This window comes from Bufo gargarizans, chromosome 4 (genome assembly GCF_014858855.1).
Source record: "Bufo gargarizans isolate SCDJY-AF-19 chromosome 4, ASM1485885v1, whole genome shotgun sequence".
Classification (NCBI taxonomy): Eukaryota; Metazoa; Chordata; class Amphibia; order Anura; family Bufonidae; genus Bufo; species Bufo gargarizans.
Window position 1 is genome coordinate 193,337,149 of NC_058083.1, and position 22,408 is coordinate 193,359,556.

At 47.7% G+C, this 22,408-nt stretch overlaps 1 protein-coding gene across 12 annotated transcripts in view; it reads right to left on the reverse strand.

Moving 5' to 3' along the window:
- OPA1 (OPA1 mitochondrial dynamin like GTPase) overlaps nt 1-22,408 on the reverse strand; it is a 143,449-nt gene that overhangs the window by 34,163 nt on the left and 86,878 nt on the right. For all 12 annotated transcript variants that reach the window (XM_044288769.1, XM_044288767.1, XM_044288762.1 and 9 more), the window contains 9 exons: nt 18,688-18,764; nt 13,691-13,856; nt 13,427-13,579; nt 13,142-13,250; nt 11,897-11,976; nt 11,679-11,819; nt 4,209-4,325; nt 1,275-1,368; nt 952-1,062 (listed from right to left, as the gene is read on the reverse strand). In XM_044288769.1, coding sequence (XP_044144704.1) covers nt 952-1,062; nt 1,275-1,368; nt 4,209-4,325; nt 11,679-11,819; nt 11,897-11,976; nt 13,142-13,250; nt 13,427-13,579; nt 13,691-13,856; nt 18,688-18,764 — 1,048 coding nt within the window. The remainder of the gene's footprint in view (nt 1-951; nt 1,063-1,274; nt 1,369-4,208; nt 4,326-11,678; nt 11,820-11,896; nt 11,977-13,141; nt 13,251-13,426; nt 13,580-13,690; nt 13,857-18,687; nt 18,765-22,408) is intronic.

A 22,408-nucleotide genomic window follows, 5' to 3' on the forward strand; every position in this document is an offset into this window, starting at 1 on the left:
TCTTTCATTATTTTTCATGAGAAGAGTTAACTGAAGGTGTGGCACCTTTTCTAGGGGGCGGTTACAGGCCTGTGGAGACAATTAGTGAATACAGGTGCACCCTCCCCTTTAAAAGGTCTCATTTTGGTGGCCAGTGCGGTTAATTGTGCGGATCACAGCCCCCTGTAAGAGATCGGGTGCTGCCAGGCAGCAGGGGGCAGTCAGGTACACAGTTCTTAACTTGAAGCGTCCCCATCACCATGGGAACGCCTCTGTGTTAGAATATACTGTCGGATCTAAGTTTTCACATCCTGAAAAGGCTGTTATGCAGACGGATCTGTTCTGAACGGATGCAAGCGTTTGCATTATAGGTGCAGATCCGTCTGTGCAGATACCAGACGGATCCTCACCGAACGCAAGTGTGAAAGTAGCCTAATATGGTACTGAGGCAAAAGACGAAAATTGTACAACAATTACCTGCAGATCTTGATGCCAAAGTAAATAGCATTGGAGGTGTAGTCTTATACGGCGAGTATAACCCAAACCCTATATTTTAACTGGAAAAGTTGGGGGTCGTCTTATACGCCGGAAAATACGGTAATAAAAATAGTAATTATGACCTTACTGATTCTTCAATTCTCCTGTGCCTCAGCTGTTCTCTACTTTCTGTTGCAGCTTTGGCATCTCAACGCAGTTAGTCACAGGCTGTAGTGGTGGCCAGCACCATTGAGGGTCACTACAACGGCTATTGATTGGCTGCAGCAGTCAAGTCTATGCCAAGATGTCATTGTTGGAGCAGGAAATACAGAGACCGACGGGGAAAGCAGCATCAGAACGGGAGTGGTGGGGGATCAGTAAGGTGAGTAGGACATCTTTTATTATTATTAAACAAAAATGTGCATAGCTGGAAACCCATTTGACAAGTGCCAGCAGTACACCATGAGAGTTGAGAGGATACAAGATTAAACTTACTAAGATCTTCTGCTAGTTGGACCCTCTTTCCGGTTAGCAGGTTAACTTTTTTATCACCGTCTTCAGCAAAATCTTCCAAGACTTCCTTTACATTCTTCTCTAAACGTCTTACTGTGTGTACAAATATAAATGTAAATCTATATCCTGATATACAACCCTATAATGACCAATTATAGGACATGCAATGTCACAAGGATGGGATGAAACTTGTAGAGGCCTCTTTTGCTATCACAATACATCACAACATCACAAATTTGACTCTAAATATAAAAGGCCATTTTAATGAATATTTCTCATTATATCGGTGATTTTTAAAGTCATACCTTCTGAATTTGTTAGCTGTTGCCTCAAAGTGTTTGCTGTAATTCCCAACATCCGCTGTATTCTCCAGAAAAGGACAACATCATTGCACTCCAACTAGATTATTGAGACACCAGAGAGACAACATGTATAGGATAAGTAATGATACAGTGGCAGTGTAATGTTGGCGCCACCTGTGTTTTAGTTGAAGAATTTACACATGTAGGAAAAGATCTGCTTCAGTCATGTATTCACAGTTTTTGAACAGGATTTCCCCATATTGTGGCAGAACCTCAGCATTATAGCCGTGATTTTGGAAAGTCATGACAGAAACCACAATGTAACTGGTCAAACTCAGTACACTGTGCACCTATAAAAGTTTCACAGGATCTGCAATGGTAGATATAAGCTGCATTTAGACACTGCGAGAAGCAGCCGATCCTTCCCGACAATCGGCTGCTCGTTAAGTGGAGATTTACATGCAGCGATCACCTCCACAGTATGAGGACAAGTGATGGCTGCTGAACTCGCTCATCCCCATATAAAATCATTTTCCTCAGCAGCAGAGTGCCGTTTTGGCCTCATGCACACGACCGTTGTTGTGGTCCGCATCCGAGCCGCATTTTTTGTGGCTCGGGTGTGGACCTATTCACTTCAATGGGGCCAAGAAAAAATCTGCATCCGTTGCTCTGTTCCGTGGCCCCGCAAAAAAAATATAGCATGTCCTATTCTTGTCCGTTTTGCGGACAATAGGCATTTCTACAATGGGCCGGTCGTTCCGTAAATTGAGGAAGGCACACGGGCGGTTTGCGGACTACAAAAAAACAGAACGGTTGTGTGCATGAGGCCTTAGACAGCATGATCTGTTGCTTGAGATGTCCGGACCTTTACATGGGCAGATTACTGAGAATGAGCCTTCGTAGGAAAGCTTGTTCCAGATAATTAGGCCGTGTAAATGCGACTTTACTCTCCTCGGTCTTTATAAGGATGTTGTTCAGACTTTTTCTTTTTTTACAATGTGTTAAGTAAAATCTTCAGCTATATAAACACCAAGGAACTTAAAACTGTGTAGGAGTGAACACTCATGATACAATGGCCTCTTTGCATTTTACAACAATCTCTCTTCATGTGTTTTAAAGGCACTGTCTAAAACCCCCTCCAAAAAAAAAGGAAAAAAATATGAATTCGCACCAGGAAACTGTAGAAAAAACAAGAAGCCATCCACTTTTCAACGCCGTTGTGTTTCATGCATAAGTGCTGTATGGGTCAATAAAGAGTACTAGGATACCATGTATGTTTTTTGGTTTTGTTTCTTACTTTTTATTGATTTTATTTTGATCATTTTCTTTACTGCAATGTTTTCTCTTGTATTATTTACTTGTAAACAATTTTTTTGCCTATTATTTTTTTTTACTTTACTTGTATATGACATTACATTAATGTCTGGGCATGTAAGACCTGTGTTAGGCTTCCTCCACAATAGCATTAGGCTTGTCCGGCAGACATATTCTCTCTGGTATAGGTGGGAACACCGCAACCATGAGTCAGAATGGCTAATCCACTTATTTTCTTAGGGCACAGAGTGTGTCAGAGTTTAGTAAAACTACAAACAAGGTTCTTATGATCTGTGGGATCCTAAAAGTACCTGCACACATTGCATATTATGCACAGATTGTTGTGCAGAAAAACCACAGTGTAATACAGTAACAGCAAAATCTCATGTATATTTAGCTTTTTTTTCTGTACGGAAAATCACCTGCTGGGTGGATTTTCAAATCCAATGCATGCCAATTGTTTGTGCAATTCCGCATTTTATGTGGATTGTTTTTCCCCACAGACTTCAATTGGGGAAAAAAAAAACACACCGAAAACCGCAACAAAAAAGTGATAAATAGTGTTGATTCATGTGCAGTTTTAGTGTGGATTTCGTGTGGATTTCCTGCATGCAATTCTGCTCTGTGCACAGGTACCCTTAGACATATGGCACCAATAATTAAAAGTACAAAGCCAACCCATATAAAGGGAACCTGTCATGTTGAACACTGTGTCTGAACTACAGGTAGCATGTTATAGAGCAGGAGGCGCTGAGCAGATTGATTTATAGTTTTGTGGGAGAAGATTCAGTAAAACCTATAATCTATTCATATGAATTCCTGCTAAGGCTACTTTCACACTTGCGCTTGATCGGATCCGTTCTGAACGGATCCGATCATATTAATGCAGACGGAGGCTCCGTTCAGTACGGATCCGTCTGCATTAATAACTTTAAAAAAATTCGCAAGTGCGCAAGTAGCCTGCGCGGATCCGTTCAGACTTTCAATGTAAAGTCAATGGGGGACGGATCCGCTTGAAGATTGAGCCATATGGTGACATCTTCAAGCGGATCAGTTCCCATTGACTTACATTGTAAGTCTGAACGGATCCGCACGCCTCCGCACGGCCAGGCGGACACCCGAACGCTGCAAGCAGCGTTCAGCTGTCCGCCTGTCCGTGCGGAGGCGAGCGGAGCGGAGGCTGAACGCCGCCAGACTGATGCAGTCTGAGCGGATCCGCATCCATTCAGACTGCATCAGGGCTGGACGGCTGCGTTCGGGTCCGCTCGTGAGCTCCTTCAAACGGAGCTCACGAGCGGACCGACGAACGCTAGTGTGAAAGTAGCCTTATTCGGGGCTTTGGAGTCAAGAAGGAGGTCCTATCAGTGATTGACAGCCTCTCCTCTATGACTGTGTGCACAGAGATAGCTGTCAATCACTGATAGGACCGCCTCCTGGACTTCAAAGCCTACAATTAGTAGTAATTTTAATGAAGGAAATACGGATTACACAGAATTTTTTACCACAGACTATATGTCCGTTAGCTCAGCTCCTTCTCCTCCTCCTCCTCAAGGCAAAGGTTCCCTTTAATGAGAAGACTCTTAAACAGAAGTTTCAATTACACGTTTGACCATGAAGGCTTACCTCAGAGTCTACAAAATGTCTCTGATAGTAATAGAATCCTCTCCTACACAGATTACAGTGGCCAAGAGCAGTATTTAAGAAATGTCTTCTGTAAACTTGGTGCCAGGTATCTTTGATCTGGAAAAAAACATACAAAAAACATGTTAAAAAGTCTCTCCAAACAACTGACATGGGCAGAGGCAACTGTACGATGCGGTTGGACATAACCAGAGAGGACCTGTAGTCCATGAGTCTGATGGTTTTTTTTTTAAACTCGTTTTATTCAAGGATAGCAAAGCAAGTATGGCATACACATGACATCACCAAAGCCCACGCAGGGGCTCATCAGGAATGCATAGACAGAGTAACACAAATGCTGCAGTTCCACAAGTCTGGGGGTACATATATGAGATACATACGGCATTAACACATATACAACAGTAGTGAGGGAGCCCCAGTGCACGCCCTTAGAAACAGCTTGCGTCAGAGGACGCGATAAACACCAGGAAAAAATCTTTACGGATCCAGCAGACCCCAGGGGGACCCCAACCGACCTCTATGGGCGCGTTGCGTGCAAAGTTAGCGATGAAAAACACTACTCAGACCAGACCCTATCAAACTTCTGCGGGCATCCCCTGTGTTTATAGACCACCTTCTCCATGGAGATCGCACTATTTACCAGCGACAGCCATTGACCCCTCGAGGGAAGAGACTCCCCCATCCATCGCAGCGCAATCGCTTTTCTAGCCAAAAATAGAGTCCTTTCCAGGAAGATCCTGTGATAATGCGACCAGGATTCCTCGTCTACTATACCCAGAATGCACATCTTGGGGCACAGCTGCAGCGTCGGTGGGACCAAGGTCCTGAGAACCTCCAGAATCGACACCCAGAACTGATGTATGCCCGGACAATCCCAAATCATATGCCAAAAGTTGGCACCCTCCGCACTGCACCTGTGACACACAGAGTGATCCAGCCTCCCCATCTTATGGAGTCTGTTGGGGGACAAATAGCTATAATGTAGAATAAAGAGCTGTGTCATTCTGTTATTGATCGAAGGGGACACCCTTGTAGGGGCCAACAGTGCCTCCTCCCACTCCTCAGAAGTTAGAGAGGGTATGTGCCCTTTCAATTTGGTCTCCACAGCAAGTGGGGTTGCCCGCATGTGACAATCTAGTAGGTGAGTATAAAGCACCGATATCATCCCTCTAGGGCCCTGGGATCTCAGAACACCAATGATGGGGTACTTGGATATACCTCTGTCGTCCCCTCTAAATTGGGCCTGTAATGCGTGTCGCAGCTGTAGATCTCTATAAAAGAGGGTACGCGGTACTCTAAACTTATCCTGTACCTGGGAAAATGAGATCCCCCAGAACGCAGATCCCATGCCTCCTCCACTCTGACACTCCCTCTAACCGGGATAGATGGGGGAACATGCAATTATCCCATATGGGAATCTCGCTGGGTAGATCCTTATACAAGTTCAGTTTCGACGCCTGCCATATTTGATGAGCCATTTTATGAATCGGAAGGACGCCCTGCTGCAGTAATCTAAAGCCCTCTAGTACAGGCCACAGCGTATGGAGTTTAAGATGCTCATGCAGATAAGCCTCAGCGTTAGGCCGAGGAGCCTCGGTAACCCAGCACCTCAGAAATCGCAACTGACTGGCTATGAAGTACAAGAAAAAGTCAGGTAGGGCAGCGCCCCCCTGCAGCTTTGATCTCTGAAGAACCGGGAGCGAAAGCTTTCTTCTGGCTTTACCCCAGACAAAGGCCGCAGTCATGGCGTGGATGCGCCTAAAAAATCCCCTAGGAATCGGGGTGCAGGCATGGGACAACAAGTACAAACCCTTGGGCAGTAGTACCATTTTCACCAGATTCAGTCTTCCCATAACTGATAATGGGAGGGACTCCCACGTTTTAAATTTCTCTTGGAACAGCGACTCTAAGGGATCAATATTCAACGTATATGAGAGCTGTGGCGATCTGGTGATCATTACCCCCAGATATTTGAATCTATCAACTACAGGTAAGTTGCAGTGATTATCCGGCCAGTCGTGGTCCCATAACGGCATGGTAGCCGATTTGCCCCAGTTTATGTGCAGCCCAGAAAAATGCCCAAAGGACACAATGACCTCAATCGCTCTCGGGAGAGATGCCTCTGGGCTAGACATAAACAGAATCAAATCATCAGCATACAGCCCAATTCTATCTTCCCTGCCTCCCACATTCACCCCTAGAAACACGGGATCCTGCCTAATTCTTATTGCCAGGTGTTCTATCGCTATGGCGAACAAGAGAGGCGAGAGTGGGCACCCCTGTCTCGTACCTCTAAGCAGAGAGATTTTTTCAGAGAATGATCCATTGAGTTGAATACGTGCAGAGGGATTCTTATACAGTACACTAAGCCACCTAACGAAATTGGGACCAAAGCCAAATTCCCCCAGCACGGCTGATAAAAAGGGCCATTCTAGGGAGTCAAAAGCCTTAGCCGTGTCTAGGGAGGCCATAGCCCACCTTTCTTTCAGGGCAGTTCCAACTTGGGCAATCACTTGCGCCCTCCTAATATTGTCCGAGGTGGACCTTCCGGGCATGAAGCCAGATTGATCAGCGTGTATCACAGACGTTATCACCTTGTTCAGTCTGTTGGCCAATATCCTAGTCAGGATTTTATAGTCCAAGTTCAAAAGCGAAATTGGACGATAAGATCCGCAGTCAAGCGGATCCTTGCCAGGCTTCAAAATCACGACAATGGAGGCGTCGTGCATGGATTCCGGCAACGAGCCGCGGGAGTGCACAGCTCTAAACAGTTCCAGCAGCTGTGGGCCCAGAATCTCCCTATACCTAGAGTACACCTCCACTGGAATGCCGTCCGGGCCAGGGGCCTTACCTGACGGCAAGTCCATGATAGCTCTCTCAACTTCCTCCAGCGTGATATCTTCCTCCATGATGCCTCTATCCAGACTGCTCAGCCTGGGATGGGATACCTCACTCAGATATGCCTCTAGTTCCCTGTCTGGGTACGTGGCCACCGACCTATATAAATCCGTATAAAAGCCATGTAGACACTGCAAGATGCCCTGAACCGACTCCACTATGCGACCATCAGTCTCCCGAAGACGAAGGACTGGTGGGGCCATGGTGTTGGCGCGCGCTATGTGAGCAAGCAATTTCCCTGCCTGGTTGCCTGTCTCAAACGTCTGTTGCTTGAGAAAAAATAATTTCCTCTTGCTCTTCTCTTCAAGATGCAGCATGTACTGTCTACCTGCAATCATCCACTCCTCTCTACGTTCCTCCGTGGGGGAGTCAATAAACGCCCTCTCCGCCACCCTGCAACTAGCAAACAGCTCCTCCTCCCTACGCCGTGATTCTTTTTTAACATAAGATATAGAGGACTTGATGCAGCCCCTAAGGTATGCCTTTAAAGTTTCCCATAATAACAGGGGATCAGTGGAAACTCCCTGGGCCTCAAAGAACACCTTCAGCTGATCAGGGATTCTGTCCGTTGAGCCAAATAGGGTAAGCCAGAAGGGATGAATCCGCATTTTGCTACCCGGGCTCAGGGGGCCAGACATCATCAGTTCAGCCAAAATCGGGGCATGATCAGAGGGACCCTGGGGACCATATCTAACGTCCACCACATCCGTGTACACTAAGGAGTTGCAGAACAAGTAGTCTATTCTTGATAGAGCACCTCTGGAGGGAGTGAAGCAAGAGTATTCCCTGGCAGTGGGGTTCCTAGCCCTCCATACCTCTATCCATCCCATCTCCTGAGAAATTCTAGCAAGGGTCGAGAAGTCTCCTCCCATCCCACCCCTATCCGCCCTACCACTAAACCTATCCGCGGCCTCGCTCATCACCTGGTTGAAGTCTCCCATACATAGGAAGCGAGCGGCAGGGTATTGAGTCACAAAACCTACCACTGCTTGCAGCAGGGAAAGAGAGGCAGGGGGTGGGTTGTATAGATTGACAATCACATATGGAAGGCAGTCGATATGAGCGAATATAAAAATATACTGACCCCCCGGATTCACGACCGAGTGCTGAATCTCGCACCGGAGACTCCTGTGAAAAAGTAGCGCGACTCCTCTGGAGTGCGAACTGCCATAGGCATTAAATAAATGCTGGGCCCAAGGCTTCTTCAACCTATTGCCCGTTTCTGGGATGAGATGGGTCTCCTGAAGTCCCAGTATCTGAGGGTTAAAGGACCGAATCTGGGAAAACACCGCAATCCTCTTTTTAGGATCCCCCAACCCTCTGACGTTCCAGGACATGACTCTCAAGGGGGCCATACTGACATATTATATAAATCTTTGACATATACCCTTCCATAGGCTGCACTCGCCCCCATATTAAGCATCTGAACCCTCCATGTCAGCAGCCACTCTGCAATTAAAACGGTTAGTGATAGCCATACTTGATACGAGCAAACAGGAGCATACTGTAACACAACATATAACGAGAACATGAACAACCTGAGTGTGTCAGGCTTTAGGCCAGCTAACTGAGTGGCCCTAGATTCGGGGACCTGTATGGTGTATAAAGTTGTTAATACCACACAGGTGACGCTCCCACCCCCCTTGCATCTAGATAATGAAAACCGCCAACCACAGCACTAACAAAAGGAGCGCATGTGGACGACATCCACTAATCGCATCGTAAGTGTCCCCATTATCCTCTTCTGAGACCAGCGAGACATTGCAGTAACGTCACATCAATGTAGCAAAACAGTAAGTCTAGGGTCACCATCAGAGCCTTTCAAAACAAGTCTTGCTCTATGCAGACATGAGGGGGCACATAATACTCGGGGAACAGATCAGCGTGGAGGAAGGCGCGCAGCCATCCTCGAGGCCCAGTCCTCGGCCTCTGTAGGATCGTTGAAGAAAACGGTCTTCTCTCCATCAATCACCCTAAGGCGAGCCGGGTAAGCCATAGAATATTGTAGATTTAGCTCGCGGAGGCGTCGCTTGACCGCAACAAAGGTGGCTCTCCTCTTCTGGAGATCCGCGGAGAAGTCCGGAAAGAGGGAAACTCTAGCGTTATCATGCCGGATATCTTGCTTGCTCCTGGCCTGGCTAAGGATGAGGTCCCGATCTCTCCAATTCAAGAGGCGCGCCAGAAGCGGTCTGGGGGGGGGGGGGCTCCGGGTGGTGGTTGCCTGGCGGGGACACGGTGGGCTCTCTCCACAGCATACGCAGGGGTAAAGGGTGCCTCCGGGAACTGCTCCTTAAACCAGGTCTCCAGGAACGCCGCCGGGTCCCGGCCCTCAGCTTTTTCAGGTAGGCCCAGGATCCGCACGTTATTGCGTCGCGACCCGTTTTCTAGGTCATCGCACTTCTGCTGCCATTGGCCCACCGCTCTCTCCAGATCCTGCACTCTCCCCTCTATCGGTCTGGTCATATCCTCCAAAGCAGAGACCCGATCTTCAGTGGTCTTGACTCGATCCCTCAGCTGCTGCATGTCATGGCGTAGCAAGCTGACATCCACTCTCACCTCCTCCAGCTTGTCTGTGAGCGAGGACTGACACGATGAGATCGCTACCAGCAGTTGATCATTCTGCTGCCTTGAGGGTGAATTCAGGCTCAGTGGATTCGTCAGCCTCCGCCTGCTGTGCGGCCTGCCCTCGGGTGACCGCGGCGCGCGAAGGTGATGCAGACGCGGCGCCATTTTGGGCCTCAGACCGGGCGAACTCCTTCAGCCTTTCTGCGGCAGTTTGAGCTTTATTGGGCCCCATCGCCGGTGTGCGGGGTCTCCTCCTGCGTTTACACACCGTCCAATCTGTGCCTGGGGTCGGCAGTTTGTCAGGATGTTGAAGGATTGCAGAGGGCGTACGGAGCTGCACTCAAACGCGTGCTCTCATGCCGGCAGTTGGCCACGCCCCCCCATGAGTCTTATGTTAACTAGCAAACCGTTCCATGTCAGATCTGCAGAAGAATATGTCTGGACGGATGTTTTAATTCATTAGGTCATCAGCAAGTCATCTTCAACAGCAACTGATTTGATCCCCTCTTCACAACTACATTAGACAGTGAGGGTATTGCCTATAGGATAACTCATGAAAGTTTATACCAACAGTCTGATCTAAGGCCAAAGTTAAAGGAAACCTGTCACCATGATTTTGCGCATAGAGCTGGGGACATGGGCTGCTAGCACATCTGCAGTACCCAGGTCCCATAGCTCTCTGCGCTTTTATTGTGTTAAAAAAACGTTTTGATTGATATGAAAATTACCTGATATGAGTCCTGTAGCCGGAGATGAGTCAAGCGGAAAGGAGCCCAGCACCACCCCGCGTCCTCCGAATCTCCTCCTTGCTGGCTGACGTCACAGAGCTGGAGCGCCGAAATCTCGCGATGCGCGAGCTAGCGCATGCGCAGTGTCGGCATCATGTTCATTCCCTGTACTGGCATCAGCACAGGGAACGAACTACGCATGCGCTAGCTTGCGCATCGCGAGATTTCGGTGCTCCAGCTCTGTGACGTCAGACCTGGGTACTGCAGATGTGCTAGTGGCCATTTAGCCACACATGTCCCCAGCTCTATGCGCAAAATCATGGTGACAGGTTTCCTTTAAGTAAACATTCCTGGAAAGAGACATTTGTCAATGTTTGGCGTTCAGCCATTTTCCTGCTGCAATAAATTGCCATATTGGCCAGATGTCAATGTAGTGAATTTTATGAAGTTAGTCAACCCCTATGCAGCTGAAACAAAAGTTTTCAGTGCATGTTTTTTTTTAAACTATACATTATTGGTCGCGGTCTGGCACTATGAGTTGGGTTTTGTTGTGGATCTACGAATGGATACCAGAGCAAACGTTGCAGGCATTCATCAAGGTGCAATAATGGTACCGCTCTGTGCCCTTTAGCCTAATTTCACACACAGTGTGGTCCATGAAAAATAGCTTTGTGTGATGGCCACATTTTACGGGTCACCTGTGGCTTGGCCTTACCTGAACTCACTGTATCATAGCGATTTGTGATGCTGTGAGTTCCAGCCTGACTGTGGATCTACTGTACTGTACTCAAACAATGCTTTTAGTGACAGTAGACCCGCAGTTGGGCTGGAACTCACAGATTCTTGGATTACTATGACACAGTGAGCGTTCGGGTCACTCGAGCCATGGTCGGCCTGGGAAATGCATTCCTCACACGGACTATTTCTCCTGGACCACACTCACTCATACAAAATTAGCCTAAGGGTACCAATACATGTGAATGTATCCTTAATGATATATACACCTGTACAAGCGGCGGTGCAGTAGCTTTTACACCTAAACAGGTTGTAAAGTTCTTTTTTTAGAAAATAAAAATGGGCATTTTGCCCACACTGTATAAATAGAATTGTTCTGTATCCTATGAATCAGAAAAGAACTATTGTAGGGTTTTGCCAAACTGCAAAAAAGATGGCATACTGTATGTAAATGAGAAGTTTATTATATTGTGAAGAAGAAAAGTAACCGCGTTTACATTGATTTATGTACTCATTTGGTGCTCACCAAAACTGGATCCACTTCTATGCCCCGGGTTTCTAAATTCTTTCTTACAGTGGTGACTTCATCACTGGCAAGATAGGCAGGATGGTCTTCATTTACCTTCAGCATCTTTTCAAGTTCATTTTTTGTTTCATTTCGTGTATGCTTTAATGGAGAAATAAAGATTTTTAGACAATGTCTAAAGCAAGTGATTGACTTAAACCTGTCTTAGAAACCTTTACCTGTTCAGAATTTCGAGAAATCCAAGAAAACCATCTCTCTCTCCAGTCAGGACCCACCATATCCCGAATGACAGATTCAGCTGCAAAGGAAGATATATTTTAAGCTGGGCTTATCAGAAGATTAAATGGGTCTACGGAGGAAATCGCTCATGTGAATTTACTCATTAGAGGAGCTCTGAAAAATGAAATCAGATTGGTTGCTAAGCCAGTTTACCTTTACAGCAGTTGGGTCATTGTTCAGTCCAGGTGCTGTCCCGTTCTAAAGTCAGACAGAATCTAGACTAGAAGATTGGGGATATTTATAAAGACCGGTGCTCTGCACTGCCGGTGGAGGCACCTAATTTATAATGAGGCTTAGGCTCTATTCTGTTCAACTTGCCAGAGATACAGATACAGGGATATGATCTTCAGCTGTACCCTAGTAGGAATGAGTTCATGAGGAGACATGAAGTAAAGAGAAGAGGTTGGGGGTGTGGTAATGAGCCGCACTTGTATGCAGTCAGCTATATTACCACAGCCCTATCTTACCATAGTCTGTCCTGTCCATCCTCTCTGTACTTCATGTCTCCTCACAAGATTCAGCTGAAGATCTTATCAGCTGTCTTCAGGATCATAATCCCTGACAAGCAGAGCAGAGAGGAGGATCGGCGGGGATCCGACACCCGGCACCCCATCAACTATATGAAGGGAAGGAGCGCGCAGTGTGCCATCTACCTTCTCTCTTCCTGCTTGCTGCTATGTCTATGGCAAAGCCGTAGCGAGCAGGAAGTGAGAAGGGAGCAGATGGCACATGAACATTCTGCGCGTCTTCCCTTCATACAGCTCATCGTCGGGGGTGTCAGGTATCGGACCCTCACCGATCTGATATTGATGACCTATACTGAGGAGAACCCCTTTAACTAGTTCAGATTCAAGATGAAGATCTCTACATCTATATATGTATGGCATGCTGAGCGTTCAGAACAGTGTAAATGATGTAGAGGACACGTCACTTACTGAAGCGCAGCAGGCACTTCAAAACTGCTGATTGTTAGGGATGCCGAGATTCTGACCCCACTGACCTAATACTGAATGACTAATCTGAGGAGGTCATCAAAATTAAAATCCCAGTAAATGCTTTCAAGTTATGTGCCATATAGAAAAAAAAGCAGACAAGTTGGCACCATGCAAGGCTGAGCAAATATGATTGCTGCAGTTTGCACAGAAGGATACTGTATTTCTAGGTATACAGGTTTAACCACTTACTATCATTCAAACGACTTTTCAAGGTATCCTCCATAAAATGAATTGCAGCATCCCACTGTTGTTTGTCTGAGATTGAACGGTCTTCTAAAGCATTGTGCTGGATAACCCTCTAGCAGAAACAATGTAAAGAAGTCCTTTTAATCAATATACAGAAAGTCATTACAGTCAGTCACGACTATAAATCATATCTTGTCTGAATTAACATGAAGAATGGCAATAATCCCAAAAATACTTCAATGCCCTAAGCAATGGGCTGGAGCTATTGATGTAAAGAGATAAAACTACCAAACTATCCTCTGCTTGCTCGTTCCATTTATGTCTCTTGATGCTCTCTTCTTTCACTGCCTCCTTTAACTTGTCAAATATGTCATCATGTTCTTTGCCTTTCTGTTCAGTCATGAAGCGGGAGAATTCCTGCTGAAGGGTTTCCCACGCCACCTAAGAATGGAGAGATAACGCTAATGAAGGCAAAACATGGTCTCATTGTTCAGTTTCCATTAAGAGCATCAGTACTACTACACACAGAACAGAGAAATGATATGTATTAACCTCCACCGCTTTATTAGGCAGTTGCTTGTCAGTCCACTGCTTCAGCCTGATATCTACTGTGGTATTAAAGGTTCCTGAGTTCATGGTCTGTGCTGCGGGAAGATAGATGTTCTCAATCACATGGGTGGACACTCTGTCCCATAGTGTCTTCTGAAGAATCTCTTCCCTATTTGAAATAAAATATTAATATGGAAAAAAAAATTGAATTCTACCTAGAAAACCAAGAAGGAAAACGTGTCTCCACAATTCTAACTTTTTATCTGACAACGTCATATGTAAGGCTGGAGTCCGGGAAAAACTGTCAGTGTGTCAGTCACATTTCCCAGACTGAAGGCTGCTCATCTGACCCGAACTTCTTGCGTCATAGCGATTTTCAATGCAGTGAGTTCCTATCTGACTGTAGGTCTATTACACTGTACTTACATCATGATGTGAGTAAAAACTGAGCTTTACACCAGGAAAAACTTTTTTGGGATGATTGGGGCTTGCGTGCGTGGAGCATAGTTTGGATAACAGACTCCGAGAGACCGCGGAACCTCAGGCGCGCGGCTTCAACAGCCACACCGTTAAACGCAGCCGAGGTAAACTCGGGTGGAGTAGCGGACCTTGGGAAAGGAGGTTGGGACGTAGAAGAGGCTGCCAGAGAGCGTCGGCGAGCAGAAACAGAAAATCTGCGTACCACGCTGTGCGGGGCCACCAGAATCGCTGGGACCCGAGCAACCTACAGGAGTTTGAGGACCCTAGGAAGGAGTGGGATGGGAGGAAAGAGGTATAAGATGCTGAACTGGGACCAAGGAAGGACCAGAGCATCTGAGGCCAGAGCCTGAGGGTCCCGGGACCTTGCGAAGTAACGTGGAAGATTGTTGTTCAGACGGGAAGCAAAGAGGTCCACTTTCCGAGAGCCCTAACGCTGACGGAGTTGTAGGAACACGTCTAGGTGAAGGGCCCACTCGCCCTGGCGACTGAGGGAGTCTGCTTCCCAATTGTCGACCCCGGGGATGTGAAATGCGGAGAGGACCGGAACAAAGTCCTTCGCCCACCGTAGTATGCATGAGGCCTCTTACATGACCCTTACGGTTCTGGTGCCCCCCTGGTGGTTCAGGTAAGCCACCGCAGTGGAGTTGTCTGTTTGGATCCGGACCAGGAGAGCGGTGAGAAGGTGCGTCCAGTGGGACAGAGCCACAAAAATCGCCCTGAGCTCCAGGATGTTGATGTTCAGGGGGAATTCCACCTCTGACCAAAGGCCCTGGGCAGTGAGGGACTCGAAGACAGCTCCCCAACCCACCAGGCTGGCATCTGTGAAAATCACCCGCCAACGTGGGGGAAGAATGGACTTGCCGAGAGAGAGCGTGCGAGGTAGCAGCCACCAGCTCAACTCGCTGTGGACAAGAGGGGAAAGTCAAACCAGGCGGTCGACGCCAGCTGAAGAGGCCGGGAGCGGAATTGTGCAAAGGGAAACGCCTTGAAAGAGGCAACGATCCGGCCCAGAACCCGGATGCACGTCCGGAGAGGTAGGGGGGATGGCTTGCGAAGGCGAGCCACTCCAGCCCAGAGAGTGGGGAAGGAACACTCGACAGAGGAGAGTGTCGAATACCATGCCCAGGAAATCCATTCTCTGGCGGGGAACCAGAGAAGACCTGGGATAGTTTACCAACCACCCTAAGTATTCAATCACTTTATTGTTTAAAATATGTTGTAACACTTAGAACTTTAACTTTTTCTGTGATTACATCTGACACTCTCGAGATTGGAGCTCATTTCCTCACGTTATCACTGACAACGGTGTTTTGCCCGTGTTGGGTCATTCCTTCTCCCCTTCCTCCACCTTGTCACTGTTTATGCTGATCGTTTGCCTGATTCTCAAGTGTTGATCTTTGCCAACACTAGAGCAGCCTTCTCAACTGCATCACCTCCACACACTTTCCTTCAAGGACATATCTCTGCTCTGAGAAGCATTTGGATAACCTCAATTTTTTCTTTTGTTTTTCATGGGACAGGACAGACAGGGTGATATGGAGGCTGGCCAGGTTGTCCTCCAGGGACAGAGCCTTGACCAGCAGGTCGTACAGGTAGGGAATCGAGGCCACTCCCCGGGTACGAAGGAGAGCGATAAGGGGAGCCAGGACCTTCGTGAAGACCCTCGGGGCGGACGCTAAACTGAAGGGTAGAGCCACGAACTGGAAATGCAGAGAACCTACCGTGAAGCGAATGAACCGCTGATGGGCCAATGCTATGGGGACTTGAAGGAATGCGTCCTGTATGTCGATGGACGACAGAAACTTGCCCTCCTCCAGGGAGGCAATCACTGAACTGAGCGACTCCATGCGGAAGTGTAGGGTCCGGACAAGGCGGTTGAGCACCTTCAGATCCAGGATAGGGCGGAGGGATCGGTCCTTCTTGGGAACTGTGAAGAGATTTGAGTAAAATCCCTGGAAGCATTCCGAATTGGGGACTGGAACAAATACTCAGAGGGATTGAGGGGAATGAATGGCCTGGAAAAAAAATCTGCCGCCTTTGCGGGAGACTTGGGGGAAGAAGACATAAAAAAAACGAGAATGCCAGGCGGGAATGGCTTTGAAGCAAGGCCCCGCCGACTTTTTGTCCAAGTGGGAGGAGGAGTCCCGAAAGGAATGAAAATTTTTGGACCGCGAAGCCGCCAAGGGAAGGAAGGAGCTTTTTCCTCCCGTGGCTTTGGAAATAATTTCCCCCAAGCGTTTCCCAAATCATTTTTTGCCCTGAAAAGGGAGAGAGATGAGCGCCTTCTTGGAGGCCGCATCTGCCGCCCATGTACGGAGCCAGACCGTATGGCGGATGGCCTCAGAATTAGCAGATCGGCGATCCGATTCCAGGGAGGCATCACATAGGTACCGGGATGCCTGGAGAAGCTGAGAGGCAAGAACGGAAAACTCTCCTTGAGCAGAATCCAGATAAGCTGCTTGGCCCAGACCACACAGGCTTTAGCGACCCAGGAGGCGGCAAAAGCAGGCTGAACAGCCGAGCCTGCTACCACAAAAATGGACTTTGCCAAAGAATCAATCCGCTTATCAGTGGGATCCGACAAGGAAGCGGCGTCAGCCAAAGGAAGGGTGGTGGCCTTGGCTAAGCAGGCCACCTGAGGGTCTGCCACCTGGGGTGGGACTGACCGGGGTTAACGGACTCCTCACTGAAAGGAAAAAGAGTGTCCAAACCCTTAGAGGTCTGCAGGCGTCTATCAGGCTCACGCCACTCCTTGGCCAGGAGTGCATCAAGATCCGGGTGGTTAGGAAAAACCAACACTGAGCGTTTGGAACGGCAGAAGGACACAGATTCCTAAGTAGAGGAGGGGGGACCGTCGTGCACTAGGAGAGTGTCTCTAACTGCCTTAACGAGGTCCTGCATGGCTGCAGACAATGTTGAACTCTGCTCTGATGTATCGGAGTCAGAGGTGTCCCCAGTAGCGGCAGAAGACGAGACTTCGCCTGCCTCAGACTTGTCCGGAGAGTGACCCGAGGATGCGCGTGACGCAACACTTTTCCTTCTAGTGGCAGCTGGGCATATACCCATGGTGCTGTGTCCCCAATGCCATTTAAGAGAAATACAATATACCCGCGGTCAGATAGGAACTCACTGCATCATAAATCACTATAATGCAGTATGTTTCGGGTCAGATGAGCAGCCGTCGGTCCAGGAGATGCAGCCAACACATAAGCTATGTTTTCAAGAAGAAAAACTCCACAATTCTAACTTCATCTCACAATTCTGTATGTAAGGCAACATGTCTGTGTGTCAGCTGCATTACCCAGACTAATGGCAGCTCTCCTGATCTGAACTTAATGCATCATCGTGATTTATAATGCAGTTAGTTCTTATCTGACCTACTGTACTTACATCATCATGTGAGTAAAATATGATAAACCTTTGATCTGATACGAACTGATTGAATAATAAATCACTATAAAGTACAGTAACTTCTGGTCAGATGAGCAGCCGTCAGTAGATACAGCCAACATGTGGGTGATGTGTTTTCTGGATTGAAAACGATCGCGTATGTGCAATCATTTTCATACATGAGGTAAGAATGAACAAATTGTAGCAAAAAAAGTAAACTGAAAAGGAAGGTATCCAGATATTTAGTCTGAGATACAATGAGATTTGTATCAAATGACAAGATGAAACATAAGTTTAAACTAACATCACATTCCATCCCATATTGTATAGCCAAACACAGTAGTCGAAGTTACATCGTATTGCTCCCCAACCTGTCTGTCCACCTTCAATTTTGCACCAGTAAAGCAGAGTTCACACTTCAGATATTTGGTTGGTTATTTCCATCAGTTATTGTGAGCCAAATCCAGTAGTGAAGCCTACTCATAATGGAAACATTAAGGCATAATGGAAACATTTGCACCTGTTCTGGTTTTGACTCAATAACTGATGGAAATAACTGACCAAATAACTGAAGTGTGAACTTGGCCTAATCATCCTATTGCAGTCACCCTTAGGCTACATTCATATCTCCAGTGAATGTTTCCGGCAGAGAACAGCCTGTTGGCGTTCACCGGATCCATGATCAATAGTTCACCGCCAGATCCCTATTGACTATAGCGGGATCCGGCGGTGATCTGGCCGTTTTCTGCCATTAATGCTGGGCTTCAGCTGGACAAACAACGCTGCATGCATCGGTTTTTGTCCGTCCGACAGCCAGCATTTATGCTGGTTCAGGCTGGCAGATTATCACGGAGATGTGAACGTAACCATACCAGACTGCACCTGACTGTGAGCATCCACTGAAACACTACAGTATAAGGCCGAATGCACACGGCCGAATGCACATACGAGTGTATTACTGTACAGCGACGGCGGCATGAAGCGCACGGCGTCATAGCAACCAATGACGCCGTGCTCTCCTGCTCTCAGCAGGAATCCAGGCTGTGTTACCACGGACCGCTCACGGCCGTGTGCATTCAGCCTAATCCATAGACTCTAAATACAATTAGCACATGGTGTTATATGCATACCAGTGCTTTGGAGTGACTTGGGTGAGGCTTATTACTTCATCAAGGATTTCATTTTTGGCTTTTTCAAACAGTTCATTCTGAGGGAAAAGAAAAAATTGTTAACAAATGTTTCCAAAACAAACTTTTTGGGCATTTTACCCCTGAGTGAGTGTCTTTTGGTCATTATAGAATTTCTTTCACTCACATCTAAAAAATGACTGACCCTTTAAAGGAAAAGCCAAGAAAAAGGTACTGATTCAACTGGTAGGGAGTTTAAAGGGCAATGCTGATAATGCTTAGAGCGAATGCTTAGCATTTAGCTTTATTAAATTAGATTTAGGATATGTATATGTAAAAAAAAAAAAAAAGAAAAAAAAAAAACATCCCTGGAGGTGACCATATTGTTGAGACATAGCTCCTTCTTACATTAGGCAATGGAACAGGACACATGTTCTTTATGGCAACTGCAATGCATGTTTGCTAACGGATGGAAGGCGGAAGTTTGAAAGAAGTAATGAAGTACAGCCATTTCCCCCAAACAGGGAAGATGTGTGTGTTAAGTGTTATCAACCCATCATTAAACTCCATAACCGCTAATGACCATAACCTCTATGAGATGACTCTGCTCATTTGATCCAGACTACACAGCAAAGCTGCAGAAAACAAACAGTCTAAAGCCTCATTTACACATCAGTGTTTGGTCAGCAATTTCCATCAGTAATTGTGAGATAAAACCAGTATTGGAGCCTCCACTGACATAAGGTATAAGGGAAAGATCTGCACCTGTTCTGTGCTTAGAGCCGCACCTGGCTTTGATTCAAAATCACTGATGGAAATCACTGACTGTGCGAATGAGTTATAATGCACCTGTCTGTAAAAGACTGAAATATTTAAAGACTTTGTTTATATAGATATATAAAAGTTAATAAAAGTGTCCAGAAACTGCTGGCTTCTGCGAAATATAACAAGCGCTGCAAGCAGGTGGAGTATAGCGGCAAGTCATCGCTGCAGCCAAATAAACAGTGCTGGAGGCTGTGGGGTTAAAATAGTTTTTTAAATTTCTTTCTTATTTTATCACAATTGCTGACTTGGGGGAGGAAGTCAAACAACTTCTTTAAAAGGGAACCTGTGACCTCAAAAACAAGATTTTTTTTAACTCACCTGTAAAACCTCTTTCTCGCTTAGTTCATTGGGGGACACAGGACTCTGCGTATAGCTGCTGCTGCTACTAGAAGGCGACACTAGGCTAAAAAGTCTTAGTTCCTCCTCTGCTGGCTATACCCCCTCCAGCCTGGAGAGAGCATATCAGTTTGTGCCCAAGCAGTAGGAGTAGGAGAAATAAACAAACATAAAAGCAACAAACCGCTAACACCTGCGGCCATAATGGAAAATAATGGGTGAGTGCTGTGTCCCCCAATGAACTAAGCGAAAAAAAAGATTTTACAGGCGAGTTCACAAAAATCTAGTTTTCTCGCTCGTATCATTGGGGGACACAGGACCGTGGGACGTTCCAAAGCAGTCCAAGGGGCGGGAAAAAACCCCCACCTCCATGGAACTGCCTCGCGGAAGTTCAAGACACCGCTGCCTGCAAGACTTTGCGACCCAGCGCTGTGTCCGCCGACGCAAAAGTATGCACCTGATAAAACTTGGTGAATGTGTGCAAGGATGACCACGTCGCTGCCTTACACAGCTGAGAAGCTGAAGCTTGGTGGAGGCGAGCCCAAGATGCGCCTACCGCCTTGGTCGAGTGGGCCGTGACACCGAGGGGCGGTGCCTTGCCCCAGGAGCGGTATGCCTCGGCAATTACCAAACAGATCCACCTGGCAATCGTCACCTTGGAGGCCGGCAAACCTTGGAGAGGACCTTTCGGAATGACGAACAGAGAGTCCTTACGGCGGAATGTTCTCGAGATAGATAAGTAGATCCTTAGAGCTCTAACCACGTCCAGCTGGTGGAGAGCCCGCTCCCTAGGATGCGAAGGAGAGGGGCAGAATGACGGAAGAACGATGTCTTGACATGGAAGGCTGAGACTACCTTCGGCTGAAAAGAAGGTATGGGACGGAGCACTGCCTTGTCTTGGTGCAGAATAAGGAAGGGTTCCTTACAGGACAGCGCTGCCAACTCAGAGACGTGCCTGACGGAAGTGATGGCTACCAGGAAGGCCACCTTCCAGGAGAGAATACGGAGAGGAACTGTGTCTAAAGGCTCAAATGGAGCTGACTGGAGGGAACCCAGCACCAGGTTCAAGTCCCAAGAAGGCAACGGGGGACGAAAAAGAGGGACGGTGTGGGCCACCTCTTGCAGGAATGTCTTAACTGGAGCCTGTAGAGCCAGAGGGCGCTGAAAAAAAATTCAAAGCGCTGATACCTGCCCCTTCAAGGAACTCAGGCCAAGGCCCAAATCCAGTCCCGATTGCAGAAAAGAAAGGAGGACGGGTAGAGAGAAGCGTAGCGGGGGAGGTTACGTTCTTCACAGAAATGCAAAAAGGACTTCCAGGTCCTGTAATAAATCCTGGACGACACCGGCTTTCTGGCCTTAATCATGGTGCGGATGACCATGTCATAGAAACCATGTTGCTTCAGAATGGCGGTTTCAACAGCCATGCCGTCAAACGTAGCGACTCTAAATGCTTGTGGAAGACAGGACCCTGGGAGAGAAGATCGGGCCTGAGTGGAAGGCACCACGGAGTGTCTCCTAGGAGACGAAGGACGTCTGTGTACCACGCGTGACTAGGCCAACCCGGAGCCACGAGAATCGTCTGGATGCCCTCCATCTTGATCCTGCGTAAGACGCGGGGCAGGAGAGGGAGAGGCGGAAACACATACACTAGTGAGAACCCGTCCCATGGTGCCACCAGTGCGTCTAACGAATGTGCCCTTGGATCTCTTGTTCGAGAGAAGACGACTGGGAGCTTGTGGTTAAGCCTGGAAGCCATCAGGTCCATCTCTGGTTGACCCCACCGGAGACAGATCACTTGAAACACCGCCGGGTCCCCAGTCGTCCGACTGAGGAAATCCGCCATCCAGTTTTCCACTCCCTGAATGTAGACTGCCGAAAGAGCTGGAACATGGGTCACCGCCCACCTCATGATATTGGCTGACTGCTTGACTGCGAGTTCCTCACTGATGGTTGATATAGGCCACAGCCGTGGCATTGTCTGACTGTATCCTGATCGTCCGTCCCTGGTGGAGAGGGGTCCAATGTAGAAGGGACAGGTGAATGGCCCAGAGCTCCAGTATGTTGATGGGTAGCTTGGACTCCGACCTAGACCATACACCTTCGGACGGTCCTGGGCCGGCAGGCTCTGCCCCAACCTTGGAAACAGTCGTCGGTAGTGATGACCTTCCATGAGATTGTGAGAAAGGATTTCCCTGACTCCAAGGTTGGGGTCGAAAGCCACCACCTGAGTGCCGACCGCACCTTTGGAGGTAGGACAATGTGACGGTCAGGGAATCCGGCAACTTGTCCCAAGACGCCAAGATTGTCCGCTGAAGTGAACGGGTGTGTAATGGAGAAAACGCAATCGCTTCAAAAGAAGCGACCATTGCCCCCAAGACTTTCATGCAGAACCGAATGGAAGGGTCCCTGCGCTGGAGGAGAAGACAGATTGACCGACGAAGGGCCTGCCGTTTGTCCAGAGGGAGGCGCACCACCGCCGCGGCCGTGTTGCGGATCATACCTAAAAAAGTAATCCATCTGTCAGGACACAGTGAAGACTTTTTGAAGTTCACCAACCACCCAA